Raw genomic sequence first — 18798 nt, forward strand, 5'->3', positions numbered from 1 at the left:
TCCCTCTGGCCACGTATCAGAAGAGGGGAAGGTCTTCCACTGGAAGAAGGATTACTAATCGCCCGTTTTAAAAGGGAACAATGAAATGTTTTATTGATACCCAAAGAACGGGGCAGATCTAACTGAAATGCCACCGGATTGATAACCCTGGTGATCTTATAAGGGCCGATGAACCGGGGCCCTAACTTATGAGATGGCTGTCTCAACTTCAAATTCTTGGTAGACAACCAGACGAAGTCTCCTAATTTGAAGCTGCAGGGTCTTTTCCGCTTATCAAAAACCCTTTTGGTCACTAATGACACAGACACAAGGGCTTTCTTCACTTTCCGCCAAATACCTCTAAGGACCGAAACCACAGAGGAACCACCAGGCGTGGAGTCCAGGGGGTCAAAAGAATTGGCCTTAGGATGATGCCCATACACACAAAGGAAGGGAGAGATCCCTGTAGCAGAGTGAGCCGCGTTGTTATAGGCAAACTCCGCCATGGACAGATGAGCAACCCAGTCAGTCTGACACTTGGAGACATAACACCTGAGGAACTGCTCCAAGGACTGGTTCACCCTTTCAGTCTGCCCATTAGACTGCGGATGGTAGCCTGACGACAAGCTGACAGAAATCTGGAGATCGGAACAAAATGCCCTCCAGAATTTGGCCACAAACTGGGATCCGCGGTCAGAGACCACATCAAGTGGCAACCCGTGGAGACGCACAACATGCAGCATAAATAATTCAGACAGGCGTCTGGCTGATGGCAGCCCAACCAGTGGAACGAAGTGCGCCATCTTCGAAAACCTGTCAACGACAACCCAGATGGCTGTCATCCCCGAGGATTTGGGCAAGTCCACCACAAAATCCATTGAAATGTGGGTCCATGGCTTAGATGGGATAGAGAGTGGATGTAATGGGCCAACAGGAACCCCTCTAGGAGTCTTATTTCGGGCACAGATGTCACATGCCCGAACCCACTGATCCACATCCTTAGCCACCGAGGGCCACCACACCGCCCTAGATAGCAACTCCCGAGTTCTGGCAATACCCGGGTGACCTGCCGACTTCTTGGCATGGAATTCCAGGAACACTCGCTGTCTTAACCTAGGAGGCACAAACAAAAGACCTACCGGAAGGTCTGGAGGAGCCTGCTCCTGTGATCTAAGGACTAATGATAAGAGGTCCTGGGTAATGCCCACTTTAATACATGATGGGGAAACAATGGGCAACGGCTCCTCGGTGGTCTCCTGGATTGGAGCAAAACTCTGCGAGAGCGCATCAGCCTTGATGTTTTTTGACCCAGGGCGATATGTTATCAAAAAATTAAAGCGAGCAAAAAACAAAGCCCATCGTGCCTGCCTGGCATTGAGACGCTTCGCTGACTCTAAATATGCCAGATTCTTATGGTCAGTGAGAATTGAGACCACAAACTTAGCCCCCTCAAGCCAGTGTCTCCACTCCTCGAGTGCATCCTTAATAGCCAACAATTCCCGGTTACCCACGTCATAATTCATCTCGGCAGGCGAAAATTTACGGGAAAAGTAAGCACAGGGATGAAGGCGATTATCAGACACTCCCATCTGAGAAAGCACTGCCCCAATACCCATCTCAGAGGCATCCACCTCCACCACAAAAGGACGCTCTGGATCTGGGTGTCGCAGCACCTTGGCCGAAACAAATGCCCTTTTGAGACGGGCAAAAGCCGCTTTAGCCTCACAAGACCAGTGAGCAACATCCGCCCCTTTCTTAGTGAGTGCCACCAAGGGCGCCACTATAGACGAAAATCCAGCGATAAATCGTCTATAAAAATGCGCAAAGCCCAGGAAACGCTGAAGCGCCTTCAAACTAGTGGGCTGCACCCAATCCAGGACTGCCTGTACCTTGGAACCCTCCATTTGGAAACCTTCTGGGGAGATAATATATCCTAGAAATGCGATTTGCTGAACTTCAAATTCGCACTTCTCCAGCTTCGCCCCAAGCCGGTGGTCTCTGAGTTTCTGGAGGACTAAGCGTACATGCTTCCGATGTTCCTCCAGGGAATGGGAGAAGATTAGGATGTCATCTAAGTATACAACTAAGAATCTATCCAAATATTCCCTGAGCACATCATTCATGAAATCCTGGAAGACTGCCGGGGCATTACAGAGCCCAAAAGGCATCACCAAATATTCATAATGCCCTGAGTGGGTATTAAAGGCAGTCTTCCATTCATCCCCCTCTCTTATTCGGATTAGATTGTACGCACCGCGTAGGTCAATCTTAGAAAAAATGGTGGCAGTACGAAGCTGGTCAAACAAGACCGAAATGAGAGGCAGTGGGTATGACTTTTTAATCGTGATACGGTTCAATTCCCTGAAGTCGATGCAGGGTCGCAACGAACCGTCCTTTTTACCCACGAAGAAGAACCCCGACCCAACTGGAGACTGTGAAGGTCTGATAAATCCCTTAGCCAAGTTCTCCTGAATGTACTCTGCCATAGCCTGAGTCTCAGGACGTGACAGGGAGTACAACCTGCTCTTGGGAAGCTTAGCATTTGGCAACAAATCAATGGCACAGTCATAGGGGCGATGGGGAGGTAGTACCTCTGCAACTTTTTTGGAGAACACGTCCGCAAAATCTGCATAACACCCTGGCAATCCTGGCAAACTTAGCTGCGAGAGCCTGACTGGAAGGCTCAAGCAACTCCTGAAACAATCAGTACCCCAACTAAGAATCTCCCTAGAGACCCAGTCAAATTGAGGATTGTGGGCCCTTAACCAGGGTAACCCCAACACCAATGGGGCAAAAGTACAGACAGTCACATAAAAGGACAATTTTTCAGAGTGTGTGGCTCCAATAAACAAAGAAATCTGGCTAGTGCAAGAGGTAATTTTACCTTGGGATAATGGTTCCCCGTTTAACCCACAAATCTCAATTTCCGATGCCAAGGGTACTAAGGGAACAGAGTGTTTCAGGGCGAATTGGCGGTCCATAAAAACCCCGTCGGCCCCACTGTCCACAAAGGCCTCAGTCTTGACAGTTTGACCGAGGATCTTCAAGGTCACCGGAATGATAAAAGTCTTCTTGGGAAATTCTGACTTCTGGCCTGACAGGATATTTCCCATCACCCTCAGGCCCTGAAGTTTTCCGGCTTTTCTGGGCATGATACTACCACATGACCTTTATTCCCACAGTACAAACACAACCCCTGCTGTCTCCTCCGCGTCTTCTCACGCGAGGAGAGGCGGGTAGCCCCAATCTGCATAGGCTCCTCAGAAAATTCCTCAGAGTCTGAGGTTCCCTTGGGAAGGAAGGAAATCTCAGTCTCCCTTTCAAGCCTACGCTCTCTCAGCCGTCTATCCACCCGGATGGATAACTGCATGAGCTGATCCAAGCTATCAGGCAAGGGATATTGTACCAGTTGGTCCTTTATCTGGTTAGAAAGACCTCTTCAGTACTGGTGTCTCAGGGCTGGGTCATTCCACTGGGTATCATGGGCCAACCTCCGAAACTCCGTACAGTAAACCTCAACTGGCCTTCGCCCTTGCTTAAGGATCGAAATCTGAGCCTCGGCTGAGGCCGTCTTGTCAGGGTCATCATACAACATGCCCAGTGCCGTAAAAAAAGCATCAACACTTTTAAGCGACGGACAGTCAGGCTGCAACCCATATGCCCAGACCTGTGGGTCTCCTTGTAGCAAGGAAATCACTATGCCCACCCGCTGAATCTCCGACCCAGAAGACTGAGGCCTAAGCCGGAAGTATAGCTTGCAGCTCTCCTTGAAACAAAAGAACTGCGAGCGATCTCCAGAAAAACGATCCGGGAGATTTACTTTCGGCTCCTTAACCCCTGCAGGTGCTGCTGCTGCGGGAGCTCCACCAGCAGCCTGGGAGGTGTGCATTTTAATGGACAAATCATTAAATTGTCGAGTCAGGACCTGCACCTGATCGACCACCTGTTGCAACGTATTTTGAGGGGTATGCTCCATATTCCCACAAAATTTCAACAGGAGTATTAGGCTGCTGAATATGTTATGCACACCAGTGCCTGCAGGAATGTACTGGTGTTTGAACTGTTATGCAAAACAAATGGACTCACAGACAAACTGGGGAATATGACATAACGTACACAGAAGGTAATAGGGTAACAAAATACACACAAAGTGAACAGAGAAGCCCAGAGGCTAAGGAACTGGGTATCTCCTTTGTATTAGAACTGCACAGATGGAAAAAGCAAGATGTTGTGTTTTAATACATAGAGAACCCGAAATGCTGTTGCTAAGGGCAACAGCAAAACCCTAAAGGGTTACCAACGGGTGTGGCAGTAAACTCCTTGGTCAGAGATGGAATGATAGACACAAGGAGAGTCTCCACAATCCTATTTCTCACTTGCAGTGCACAGGTTTTAGCTTACTGCCACTAAACTGACCCCTGACACCTAGCACAGTGAGACAGGATTAGACAGGCAAGTCTTAGAATACAGCCGCAAACTTGCTAAGTTCACAGAGTGGTAACAGAACCCCAGCAAGCTAAACGACTGACTCCAGTCTTACTGCTAGGTCTGGATTGGCAGAGTGTAATACCAAATCCCCAGGCCTATTTGCAGTAAGCAACAAACAAATACAAAGCTACACAGTACTGGCTAACTTTCATGAACTGACTAACCAACAAAGATTCAGCAGCATCTGCTTACCCTGAAAAGAGGCCTTATAAAGCAGGTGCTGTCCACGCCCCACTCAGACCTCACAGACTGTGAGCACAAAAACCAGCACCGGATCCCCTGCCGTGCACAGAGCCTATAACCACTGCACAGCAAAAGACCCGAACCGGAGTATCAGCTGCGCTCAGGTTACTCCACTAGCACTTGTCTCCCGGTTGCCATGACGACGTGGCAGCACAGGGCAGGAGACCCTAACAGTGGTACAGGACTGCCATTACCAATTCCAGACGTTGCCGTTTGGTCTGTCCACGGCACCGAGGGTTTTTACCAAAGTAATGGCCGAAATGATGATACTCCTTCGAAAGAAGGGAGTTATAATTATCCCGTACTTGGACGATCTCCTTATAAAGGCGAGGTCCAGGGAGCAGTTGTTGGTCGGAGTAGCACTATCTCAGGAAGTGCTACAACAGCACGGCTGGATTCTGAATATCCCAAAGTCGCAGCTGGTTCCTACGACGCGTCTGCTGTTCCTGGGCATGATTCTGGACACAGAACAGAAGAAGGTGTTTCTCCCGGAGGAGAAGGCCAAGGAGTTGTCATCTCTGGTCAGAGACCTCCTGAAACCAAAACAGGTGTCGGTGCATCACTGCACGCGAGTCCTGGGAAAGATGGTAGCTTCTTACGAGGCAATTCCATTCGGCAGGTTCCATGCAAGGATCTTTCAGTGGGATCTGTTAGACAAGTGGTCCGGATCGCATCTTCAGATGCATCGGCTGATCACCCTGTCCCCGAGGGCCAGGGTGTCTCTGCTGTGGTGGCTGCAGAGTGCTCATCTTCTCGAGGGCCGCAGATTCGGCATACAGGACTGGGTCCTGGTGACCACGGATGCAAGCATCCGAGGTTGGGGGGCAGTCACTCAGGGAAGAAACTTCCAGGGACAATGGTCGAGTCAGGAGGCTTACCTACACATAAATATTCTGGAACTAAGGGCCATTTACAATGCCCTAAGTCAGGCAAGACCCCTGCTTCAAAACCAGCCGGTGCTGATTCAGTCAGACAACATCACGGCGGTCGCCCATGTAAACCGACAGGGCGGCACAAGAAGCAGGATGGCGATGGCAGAAGCCACAAGGATTCTCTGATGGGCGGAAAATCACGTGATAGCACTGTCAGCAGTGTTCATTCCGGGAGTGGACAACTGGGAAGCAGACTTCCTCAGCAGGCACGACCTCCACCCGGGAGAGTGGGGACTTCATCCAGAAGTCTTCCAGCTGATTGTAAATCGTTGGGAAAGGCCACAGGTGGACATGATGGCGTCCCGCCTCAACAAAAAGCTAAAAAGATATTGCGCCAGGTCAAGGGACCCTCAGGCGATAGCTGTGGACGCTCTAGTGACACCGTGGGTGTACCAGTCGGTTTATGTGTTCCCTCCTCTTCCTCTCATACCAAAGGTGCTGAGGATAATAAGAAAGAGAGGAGTAAGAACTATACTCATCGTTCCGGATTGGCCAAGAAGGACTTGGTACCCGGAACTACAAGAAATGATCTCAGAGGACCCTTGGCCTCTGCCTCTCAGACAGGACCTGCTACAGCAGGGGCCCTGTCTGTTCCAAGACTTACCGCGGCTGCGTTTGACGGCATGGCGGTTGAACGCCGGATCCTGATGGAAAAGGGCATTCCGGTTGAAGTCATTCCTACGCTGATAAAAACTAGGAAGGTTGTGACAGCAAAACATTATCACCGCATATGGCGAAAATATGTTACTTGGTGTGAGGCTATGAAGGCCCCAACAGAAGAATTTCAGCTGGGTCGATTTCTGCACTTCCTACAGTCAGGAGTGACTATGGGCCTAAAATTGGGATCCATTAAAGTCCAGATTTCGGCCCTGTCTATTTTCTTTCAAAAAGAACTGGCTTCACTGCCTGAAGTTCAGACGTTTGTTAAGGGAGTGCTGCATATTCAGCCCCCTTTTGTGCCCCCAGTGGCACCTTGGGATCTCAACGTTGTGTTGGATTTCCTAAAATCACATTGGTTTGAGCCACTTCAGACCGTGGAATTAAAATATCTCACGTGGAAAGTGGTCATGCTTTTGGCCTTGGCTTCGGCTAGGCGGGTGTCAGAATTGGCGGTTTTGTCCTGTAAAAGCCCCTATCTGATCTTCCATATGGACAGAGCAGAATTGAGGACTCGTCCCCAATTTCTCCCTAAGGTGGTATCAGCGTTTCATTTGAACCAACCTATTGTGGTGCCTGCGGGTGCTAGGGACTTGGAGGCTTCCAAGTTGCTGGACGTAGTCCGGGCGCTGAAAATCTATGTTTCCAGGACGGCTAGAGTCAGAAAGACTGACTCGCTGTTTATCCTGCATGCACCCAACAAGCTGGGTGCTCCTGCTTCTAAGCAGACTATTGCTCGCTGGATCTGCTCCACGATTCAACTTGCACATTCTGCGGCTGGACTGCCGCATCCTAAATCAGGAAAAGCCCATTCCACGAGGAAGCAATTGTTAGACCGCTTCTTAAAAAACCTAATTTAGATCCCGACTGCATGACCAACTACAGACCGGTATCAAACCTTCCTTTCCTAGGAAAGGTTATTGAGAAAGTCGTTGCAAATCAACTGGAAACCCGCCTGACAACCCATGATATTTATGATCCGTTTCAATCAGGATTCAGGAGAAGACATAGCACTGAAACAGCCCTGGTGTGTGTGTTAAATGATCTTCTGATGGCAAAAGACAGAGGTGACTGTTCAATATTAATCCTTCTGGATCTCTCGGCAGCATTTGATACCGTGGACCATGGGCTTCTGATTGAGCGACTGATACATTTCTGTGGTCTGGATGGCACAGTCCTAAGCTGGTTCAAATCATTTCTCACAGACAGGTCACAGAGAGTATCATCTGGATTATACTCATCACCACCAGTGCCATTGGCATGTGGTGTCCCACAAGGTTCTATACTATCCCCCATGCTTTTTGCAGTATACATGCTCCCATTGGGCGAAATAATCAGGCGCCATGGCCTGGTCTACCACTGCTATGCAGATGATACACAACTGTACTTGTCCTTTGCTCCGGGCACTGATAACCCAATAGCAACCCTAAATGGCTGTCTAGCTGAACTACAGGAGTGGATGAGCGCCAGTTGGCTGCGACTGAACCCGGATAAAACAGAGGTCCTTTTGATACGACCGCAACATCAAAGGACAAGACTGCAGCATAGCCAACCAACTGGACTTACACTGGGGGATTCAGAATTACAGACCAGTGATCGTGTGCGGAATCTTGGCGTTGTCCTGGATGGTGGCTTGACACTTAAACATCAGATATCAGCCACAATCAAATCCTCATTCTTTCACCTGAGGAACATAGCCAGAATCAAGCACTTAATTCCCTCAGATGACATGCCAAAAGTCATACATGCATTTGTATCATCTCGTTTAGACTACTGTAATGCCCTCTACCTTGGTCTACCAGCAAAAGAATTGCAACGCTTACAGCTGGTGCAAAACACAGCTGCCAGGCTATTAACCAACCAGCCCCGTTCTAGCCACATAACACCCATCCTCTACTCCCTTCACTGGCTGCCTGTAAGATGGCGAATCATCTTCAAGATTGGCTTACTGAGTTTCAAAGCATTACATGACCAAGGCCCAAGGTACCTGAAACAGCTTCTGACCCCATACTGCCCCACTCGATTACTGCGATCTGTAGATGAAGGACTTTTAGCAGTACCTAGAATCTACCGTAATTCATCTGGGGGTCGAGCTTTTAGTCATGCGGCTCCGACTCTATGGAACTCACTTCCCCGCACAGTGCGAGAGGCCCCAACTATAGAATCCTTCAAAAGTAGACTCAAGACTTTTCTGTTTACTAAAGCATTTCCATAGTGTCCCTTTTAGTATCTTCATGCTTCTGTATTTTATGAAAATGTACTTCATTATTTTCTGTACTATATTATGCTATGTATCTGTTAAGCGCCTCGAGTCCTATTGGAGAAAGAGCGCTATATAAATAAAATTATTATTATTATTCTTGGGCGGCTGCCCGAGGGGTCTCGGCTTTACAACTTTGCCGAGCTGCGACCTGGTCGGGATCAAACACGTTTGCAAAATTCTACAAGTTTGATACCCTGGCCGAGGAGGACCTTGAGTTTGCTCATTCGGTGCTGCAGAGTCATCCGCACTCTCCCGCCCGTTTGGGAGCTTTGGTATAATCTCCATGGTCCTTACGGAGTTCCCAGCATCCACTAGGACGTCAGAGAAAATAAGAATTTACTCACCGGTAATTCTATTTCTCGTAGTCCGTAGTGGATGCTGGGCGCCCGTCCCAAGTGCGGATTGTCTGCAATACTTGTATATAGTTATTGCTTAACTAAAGGGTTATTGTTATGAGCCATCTGTTCAGCGAGGCTCAATTGTTATTCATACTGTTAACTGGGTATAGTTATCACGAGTTGTACGGTGTGATTGGTGTGGCTGGTATGAGTCTTACCCGGGATTCCAAATCCTTTCCTTGTAGTGTCAGCTCTTCCGGGCACAGTTTCCCTAACTGAGGTCTGGAGAAGGGGCATAGAGGGAGGAGCCAGTGCACACCAGTAGTCCTAATTCTTTCTTAGAGTGCCCAGTCTCCTGCGGAGCCCGTCTATTCCCCATGGTCCTTACGGAGTTCCCAGCATCCACTACGGACTACGAGAAATAGAATTACCGGTGAGTAAATTCTTATTAATTTTAGTTTTAACTTAATAAACTGTATATACAGTACAAAGGTCCTTTATTATGTGGGGGGTTTAATGTTTTTTTTATTTGTGTTACCCATATAATTGTTTAAAATAAATACATGTGTTGTGTTGCCAATTTGGGAGGGGACCTACAGTTACATCATATCAGGCATTGATTTTTCTGGGAATTCCTCCAAAGCTACCACAAATTAGGACAAACTGATCCTGATGATGGGATGGAGGAACAGTCCCCTTAAATCGTGCCGAAATCAGGGTGGTTGGGTGGTGTGCTAAAGTCAGTCAAGCAAGCTGAAAACATACTTGCCTACTCTCCCGGAATGGCCGGGAGGCTCCCAGAAATCGGGAGACCCTCCCGGCCTCCCAGGAGAGCAGACAAGTCTCCCGATTTTTCTGTCCGCCCCCCCCCCCCCCCCCCCCCTGCCCGGCCGCCCACTTTGAGAGTAAAGTGGGCGGTCCGGACAGTCGATGACACGATTCTTGTTGAATCGCGTCATCATAGTCACGCGGTTACAGCGACATTACAGAGCGGGGGGGGGGGGTGGCTTAAATGTTGTGCCTATGTAACCCTGCCCTCGTACCGCCTTTGCCCTGCCTCTGCCACGCCCTGTTCCACCTCCGCCCCGTCCCTCCCCTCTTATCGTCATTGTCCTGCCCCGCCCCTGCACTGAGCCGACCAGAAAGTAGGTAAGCATGGCTGAAAATAATACTGAAAATTCCTGTATGTGTGGTTAGAGAAAGGGAAGAGTAAACAGTTTTCCTCTTCTTTCTTGTCAATTGGATGGACCCATATGTTTGTCTGTTCTGACTTGATGGTGTTCATGATCTCTTTATACTTTCATCACCCACTAACAGCATAGGTGGCTGTCTAGGGCCAACAATTATAATGGAGAGGCTTCAGAGGTGGCGATCTGCATAGTCTCACCTTATCTACTAACTACTGCAGCTGTATTATAAACTCTATAATATGTTGTAAGTGTAATAGCAGTGTGATAAAGAATGAATGCTGGTGACTCAAAATAGAATTATAGACTTCATGATATGCACACTGAAGGAATGGGCCGTTTTATTGGCCATCTGGATCTGACATGATTATAAATATAAAAATTATCATAAAAATACACTAGTAATATAGTACACATTATTCATTTAATTATCTACAGCATAGGTTCTCAAACTCCTTCCTAATGGGCGACCCGCCGCCGAGCTGCCCGACCGCCGATACTGCAGACGGGCGACCCGGCGGCGGGGGGGGGATGAAGGGGGGAGTGAAATTTCTTCACTCCCCCTGTCACCCGGCTCCATAGCAGTGCATGCAAATATGGACGAGATCGTCCATATTGGCCTGCATGCACAAGCGACGGGGCACCAACGATGAACGCGCGCGGGGCCGCGCATCATTCATCGTTGCCTCCTCTACACTGAACGATATGAATAAGTTCTCGTTCATTAATGATCGAGAACGTTCATATCGTTTAGCTCTAGTGTGCCCTTTAGGACCCCAAAAAGTTCATGTTTTCCAGGTGTCCTCACAGAATAACAAGTGAAATACTGTAATTGGCTTCACCTGTAGATCTTTTAAAATGTGTCAGTGAGTAATGAGCACACCTGTGTATCGCTGAGTAACCTGGAAAACGTGAGCTTTTGGGACCTGAAGACCAAGTTTCAGAACAATGATCTGCATTATGATACATTAGTATATTTGTGATATCAATATCATTGTTTTGTTTTTGTTTTTTTCTCACAATAGGAACTGGAGATATTGTTGTCATAATGATCTCTGAGTCAACGGGTCGGGAAATCCTGAGCTACATGGAAAGGAACATCTCTGTTCTTATGGCGATAGCAGTTGGGTCTCGCAGTCCTGGCAAGAACGGAAGTCGAGGATCATTGATTTTCGTCTCCATCTCCTTCGTTGTCTTAATGGTCATTTCTTCGGCTTGGTTGATATTTTACTTTATACAGAAGATCAGAAATACGAGTGCCCATGATCGGAACCAGGTAAGCAATTCTTATTCAAACCATGGTGAAATTAAACTCTTGGCAGTCTTAAAATGGACATCATATTGCCTTGGGCTTATGAAAACATAGGGTTTTTGTGGTAGGTTACGTTGATGGCGAGTAACATAAGGTTTCTCCCTTGCAAGCAGTTTAGGCGACGGTCAGTGGATCATTTTTAATTTCACCTTTCCAGTTCCAGTTGTGACTTGCGCTAAAATGTATAAAGATGATGAGGGTCAGGAACGCACCCAAGAAAAAGAAATTGATCTACAAAAAAAATCCTTATTTTTTTCATTTTACTAATACTTTAAATGGCTTTAGTCTGTTGCTGTCCTTTCATGATTTAATGAAAGATCAAAGTGAAATTCATAGGGGATCGGTTTGGGATCCCAGAGGTCAGGAGACTGACGCCGAGAACCCGACAGCCAGAATCCTGGTGGCAACACAGTGTGTCTCCTTGCAGGCTCGCTACACGCGCAGCACTTTGGGCCTGGTGGAGACCTTTGGTCGCCACACTATTATATTCTCCCCCGGGGGGAAGGGGGGGGGACCACCTCCCGAGCGGGAATACCGGGCTTGGGTCGTGATTGCGACCGCAGGCATTTGCCCGGCTGTCGTGAATCCGGTGTTGGTATCCTGATCGCTGGGATTATGACAGACGGTAATTTAACTGCATACCATTTGTAGTGTACACTGCGTATGGACAATTTAATTCTTGGATTTGAGCAATAATAGCACTCGCTTTCACCAAACGAACAGTTTGCATTGGCGATATGGATCCATTGCCTGCCTGTGGGCATTGCCACGTTTTGGTATCTTTTTGGAAGTTCTTCCTCCTAATGATATCTCTGTAGTCCCCAGAGAAAGAAAGGGAAGGGGGGGGGGGGGGGGGGGGGTGTTAACAAGAGATCTGAGTGCATACCATGTGGATGCAGTAAGATTTTTAATAAATAATTCACTGTTTACTCATCTTGTGAGAATGGGCTTTAGACATTTATTTATAACCTCAACCAGATGTCTATCGGTGTGGTGTTGCTCAGATTGCAGTATCAACGAAGTAGAAGTTAATTAAGCCCAAAGGCACCTTTAAATCACAGGGTTATATAAGACTTACAAACTTATTGAATAACTAAAGTTAATACTTTATTAGAAACTAAGAACTGAAAAGTGTGTAAAAATTTCTGTGAAGCAACAAAATGGGCAAAATTCCCAAATATAAACATAGAAACTGTGTATATAAATAATATATTATAGTAAAAATTATAACCAGAAAATGTAAAAGATAACCTGGAAAAGCAGAATTTTACAAAGACAAAAGTCAAAGTGCAGCATGTCAAATGTCCTGCTGTGGGCGCGCGTTTCATGACTTGGTTTCCACTTCCTCAGACTGTTGAGGAGGTACTGAGTAAAGGAGGCTTTAAGCACTAAAGATAATGACGGACAGTGTGAATTAGGGAAGACGGGATGAGAATACGTTATTAAACAGGGCATGCAGGAGAGACCCAGTGATTGAATGATCTGAATAAACCAGTGTGTGTGTGTGTGTGTGTGTGTGTGTGTGTGTGTGTGTGTGTCAATGAAGATCATAAGGATATACTGTAAGTATGCCACATTATGGGCCTGGGTCCATGTTTCCTGTGTCCTTTTCCCCATGTTTGTGTACATGTGTAGTGTTCTTATTTTTGTTCTCCTGTTTTAAATAACTTAATCTTTATCTTGATCTTGATCTGTGTTGTTTGACTGCACCTGTTGCCACTGCTAAGCACCCCACCCCTATACCCCCATACTGGACATGGAGGTTGTCCCACTTTCTGTGCTTTATGTGGGCAGTTTAGAGTTTTAAAGGGAGATGCATAAAACATTATAAAAAAGGCAATTGAAGTTGCTTATAGCAACCTATGAGCTTCCAGCTATCAATACATTCTATAAAACAATAGGTAGAAGGTGGTTGCAACTTCACCAACTCTTAGTCCTTTCTCACCTACCAGCTTATTGGTCCCTCCCCCAAACCACCATCACCACCATGTGTTGCTCCCCCTCGTTCCCAAAGTACAGAATTGTCTCCTTAGCACTCACCCCTACTTACCATTTTTACATGGATCGTTCAGAATATCAATTCTTTATACCTCCCATCCCATATTCACTCGCTACTCCTACCTACACCACAAAGTTACATATAGTAACCCAGTTGGCTTTCCGTAGTGGTAGTTCATAGGTCTGCAACTAGAGGTGGGTGCGAATGGTGGTGCCACATAGGGCCTAATTTAGACCTGATTGCTAGGGTGCGTTTTTTTCATCCATGCGATCAGGTAGTCGCCGTCTACAGGGGGAGGGGTAAATCACTGTGCAGGGGTGTGATCGCATGTGCAGGAGAGCTGCACAAACATAAGTTTGTGCAGTCTTCACAGACCAGGACTTACTCTTCCAGTGCGATGATCGGGGCCGCAGCTGACGTCAGAAACCCTCCCCTCAAACGCCTGGTCCCTCCTGCGTTTCTCCGGACACTCCTTAAAAACGGTCAGTTACCACCCACAAACGGCCTCTTCCTGTCAGTCTCCTTGTGATCGCTTTTCTCGCACCATCCCGTCGCTGCCCGGTGCTCCCCAGCGCTGGGGACCAACACGCCTGCGCAGTTCAGACCTGATCGCAGGCTATACGAAAACGCAGCCTAGCGATCAGGTCTGAATTAGGTCCATAGAGCACAAGGGCTCTGTGGGCATTACTGTTGCTGCCCCATGGCCCTTGCTTCTGGCTAGCAGGGTGCCTGGTGTGGAGCTCTACAGCCAATCAGAGCGTCCTCAGGATACCCTGGTCTGTGCTGCACTTACCTCTGCTGCCGGCCCTCACAATGTAATGACGCTCAATTGGCAGAGCCAGCGCAGGGTGCATTTGTGCCCTGTTACGGCACTGGTAGTTCAGACATCATACATGAATCTTCAGTGCCCAAGTTCCATAAAGGATTAGCTTGTCCTGTTTGCTTATTACATTGTGTGCAACATTCATGTGATTTCCTATGTTCACCATTTCATTTTGATTTGAAACTTGGGAGGAGATGTATCAAAGCTTGAATAGAGATGAAGTACCAACCACTCTGTTCCGATCTGTCATGAAACACAGTCTGTAAAATGACAGAAGTTGACTGGTCTTTATCTCTCTTAAAGCATTGATAAATCTTGGCTCTTAAACCCCCAACAAAAATGTATTGTCTAAATAAAGTTATTTCCAGGCTTTGTAACTCCGCCCACCTCAAAAACGGTTCTTAAAATGCAAAAAAATCCATAGTCCATACTTGTTTATTTTTAAAAAAGCATTTCAGAGAGATGTACAAGTAACACCATCAGCGTTCACGTGTACTGCTAAATCTGAGAGGTTTGTCATGAAAATGACTTACATCCAAATGTAAATGAGCCACAAAGTTAATAAGATCTATTTGTTGAAGAAAATACATATATTTTGCAGGAGTTGTTTGTGTATTATGTTTTACAGGAGGTTCCATATACTGTAAGTGGCCATGAGAAACTTTATTTAAAATGCATGTAGCCATAGGGATTATTGTGCCTTATAACCCATGCTGGGAAAAGGCACTGATAACCCATCTGAATGTCTGTATCCAGTGGCGGATCCAGGGGAGGGGCACACAGGCCCGTGCCCCCCCTGTCATTTCTAGCACTTTTTTTTTCCAAACGTGAGCAGCAGCACTGCAGCGATCAGGCAGCGTTAACTGACTACTTCCGTGATGGCTCCTCCCCTGGTCTGCCTCCAGCTCTGTCTCCTCTACAAGTAGAAGCAGGCACACAGCTGCAGGAGTGAAGATAGGTCAGCTGTTGTGCCTATCATTAGGTGGGCTGGACTATTCAAATGCATGCTGACAGGACTCGGAGCCCTGTGGAGGCGTCAGCTCAGCATGAGACTGGAGCGGAGCTGGCCAGGCACACTGACACTGGTGAGTTGCTGCAGTGACAGCAATGTGCTGAGGCTGTGACACTACAATGTGTTAGGAGGCTGTAAATACGTGACACACGCTGGTACTTGGTTGACAGGAACTTTGATGTGACTGTGTTAGCTCCGTAGTACTGTGAGTCTGTGCGCTGACCCCATAATACAGCTCCGTTTTATGGGCTGTGACCCTGGGCTGATAACCCTGTGTTCTGGCTGCAGAAAGCCTGTAGCCAACTAATGTGCTGTATATCTTTCCTGTCACACCCAGATGGCAGCGTGTATGCACTCTGGTGCAGAACTAACCCCTCACTGGCTGTCAGAACATGCTGAAGCTCTATATACATATATTTCACACATACATGTATGTTGCACAGTCACACATACATACTGCACACATGCCCACTGCACACATACATACTGCACACGTGCCCACTGCACTTCCGCCACTGCACACATACATACTGCACACATGCCCACTGCACACATACATACTGCACACATGCCCACTGCACACATACATACTGCACACCTGCCCACTGCACACATACATACTGCACACATGCCAACTGCACACATACATACTGCACATATGCCCACTGCACACATACATACTGCACACATGCCCACTGCACACATACATACTGCACACATGCCCACTTGCATACTGCACACATGCCCACTATTACACACATGCCCACAACACTTACGCCTACTGCACACATACCCCTTGTACACATAATACTGCACATATGCCCACTACACACATACATTTTTTATTTAAATTGTGCTCAGTGAGGCAGTGATGCGCTGTTGTCAGTGAGGCGGAGATGTGCTGCTGTCAGTGAGGCAGTGATGCGCTGTTGTCAGTGAGGCGGGGATGCATCGCTGTCAGTGAGGCAGTAATGTGCTGCTGTCAGTGAGGCGGGGATGCGCCGCTGTCAGTGGGGCGGGGATGAGCCGCTCTCAGTGAGGCGGGGATGTGCCGTTGTCAGTGAGGGGGGGATGTGCTGTTGTCAGTGAGGCGGGGATGTGCTGCTGTTAGTGAGGCAGAGATGTGCTGCTGTCAGTGAGGCAGAGATGTGCTGCTGTCAGTGAGGCAGAGAAGACATTGAAGGGGCCGTGAAAGTGCTGTGGTGTGGACATTGAAGGGACTGGTGGGGGGTGTTGTGGTTATTGAAGGGGGAGTGCTGTGAGCTGGACATCTCCGCTTTATTTTTACAACTGACTATAATGCACAGGCTGTGGAGAGGAGCCAGGCCGCCATTACTTGGAACAGTCATCCGGAAGGATCGGTCATCGACTAGGAGACAAAAGATCCACAGCATAGCAAGCAGGTAAGTGGAATGGCCTTGTTTTTTGTGTGTACCTTCCAGTGTGACTATAATGAGGGGTGTGGTTCATGGGGATTGCATATCTTGTGAGGTCATGCCCCTTGTAGTGATACCACCGCCCTTTACTGTAAGCACGCGTGCCGAAGGTGCGTGCAAATACAACTGGTACCACAGACATTCTCCCCTTCCCCTATCATGGTGCCCCCCCTGTCATTTTTTTCTGGATCCGCCCCTGTCTGTATCTCTGATTTCTTTTTTTCTCTATCGTCCTAGTGGATGCTGGGGTTCCTGAAAGGACCATGGGGAATAGCGGCTCCGCAGGAGACAGGGCACAAAAAGTAAAGCTTTAGGATCAGGTGGTGTGCACTGGCTCCTCCCCCTATGACCCTCCTCCAAGCCTCAGTTAGATTTTTGTGCCCGGCCGAGAAGGGTGCAATCTAGGTGGCTCTCCTGAGCTGCTTAGAATAAAAGTTTAGTTAGGTTTTTTTATTTTCAGTGAGTCCTGCTGGCAACAGGCTCACTGCATCGTGGGACTAAGGGGAGAAGAAACGGACTCACCTGAGTGCAGAGTGGATTGGGTTTCTTAGGCTACTGGACACTAGCTCCAGAGGGACGATCACAGGTTCAGCCTGGATGGGTCACCGGAGCCGCGCCGCCGTCCCCCTTACAGAGCCAGAAGAGACGAAGAGGTCCGGTGAAATCGGCGGCAGAAGACATCCTGTCTTCAGACTAAGGTAGCGCACAGCACCGCAGCTGTGCGCCATTGCTCTCAGCACACTTCACACTCCGGTCACTGAGGGTGCAGGGCGCTGGGGGGGGAGCGCCCTGAGACGCAATATAACGGAATACCTTAGGTGGCAAAACAGAATACATCACATATAGCTCCTGGGCTATATGGATGTATTTTAATCCCCTGCCATTTTACACAGAAAAGCGGGAGATAAGGACGTCGTGAAGGGGCGGAGCCTATCTCCTCAGCACACAAGCGCCATTTTCCCTCACAGCTCCGCTGGAAGGACGGCTCCCTGACTCTCCCCTGCAGTCCTGCTTCAGAATCAGGGTAAAAAAGAGAAGGGGGGGCATTTTTGGCAGCAAATAACGATAATAACAGCAGCTATAAGGGAATAACACTTATATAAGGTTATCCCTGTATATATATATATAGCGCTGGGTGTGTGCTGGCAGACTCTCCCTCTGTCTCTCCAAAGGGCTAAGTGGGGTCCTGTCCTCTATCAGAGCATTCCCGGTGTGTGTGCTGTGTGTCGGTACGCGTGTGTCGACATGTATGAGGAGGAAAATTATGTGGAGGCGGAGCAGTTGCCTGTGTTGGTGATGTCACCCCCTAGGGAGTAGACACCTGACTGGATGATTGTATTTAAACAATTAAGTGATAATGTCAGCAATTTGCAGAAAACTGTTGACGACATGAGACAGCCGACAAATCAATTAGTGCCTGTCCAGGCGTCTCAGACACCGTCAGGGGCGCTAAAACGCCCGTTACCTCAGTGGGTCGACACAGACCCTGACACAGATACTGAGTCTAGTGTCGACGGTGACGAGACAAACGTAATGTCCAGTAGGGCCACACGTTACATGATCACGGCAATGAAAGAGGCATTGAACCTTTCTGACACTACAAGTACCACAAAGAAGGGTATTATGTGGGGAGAGAAAAAACTACCAATATTTTTTCCTGAGTCAGAGGAAATAAATGAGGTGTGTGAAAAAGCGTGGGTTTCCCCCGATAAAAAAACAGCTAATTTCTAAAAAATTATTAGCATTATATCCTTTCCCGCCAGAGGTTAAGGCGCGTTGGGAAACACCCCCTAGGGTAGATAAGGCGCTCACACGTTTATCAAAACAAGTAGCGTTACCGTCTCCTGATACGGCTACCCTCAAAGAACCAGCTGATAGAAGGCTGGAAAATATCCTAAAAAGTATATACACACATACTGGTGTTATACTGCGACCAGCAATCGCCTCAGCCTGGATGTGCAGTGCTGGAGTCGCATGGTCGGATTCCCTGACCGAGAATATTGATACCCTGGATAGGGACAATATTTTGTTAACTATAGAACATTTAAAGGATGCACTACTATATATGCGTGATGCACAGAGGGATATTTGCACCCTGGCATCAAGAATAAGTGCTATGTCCATCTCTG

At 47.9% G+C, this 18798-nt stretch overlaps 1 protein-coding gene across 3 annotated transcripts in view; it reads left to right on the top strand.

The window, feature by feature from the left end:
• RNF130 (ring finger protein 130) overlaps positions 1-18798 on the top strand; it is a 532281-nt gene that overhangs the window by 253705 nt on the left and 259778 nt on the right. For all 3 annotated transcript variants that reach the window (XM_063928530.1, XM_063928529.1, XM_063928531.1), the window contains exon 3: positions 11113-11363. In XM_063928530.1, coding sequence (XP_063784600.1) covers positions 11113-11363 — 251 coding nt within the window. The remainder of the gene's footprint in view (positions 1-11112; positions 11364-18798) is intronic.

This window comes from Pseudophryne corroboree, chromosome 6 (genome assembly GCF_028390025.1).
Source record: "Pseudophryne corroboree isolate aPseCor3 chromosome 6, aPseCor3.hap2, whole genome shotgun sequence".
Lineage (NCBI taxonomy): Eukaryota > Metazoa > Chordata > Amphibia > Anura > Myobatrachidae > Pseudophryne > Pseudophryne corroboree.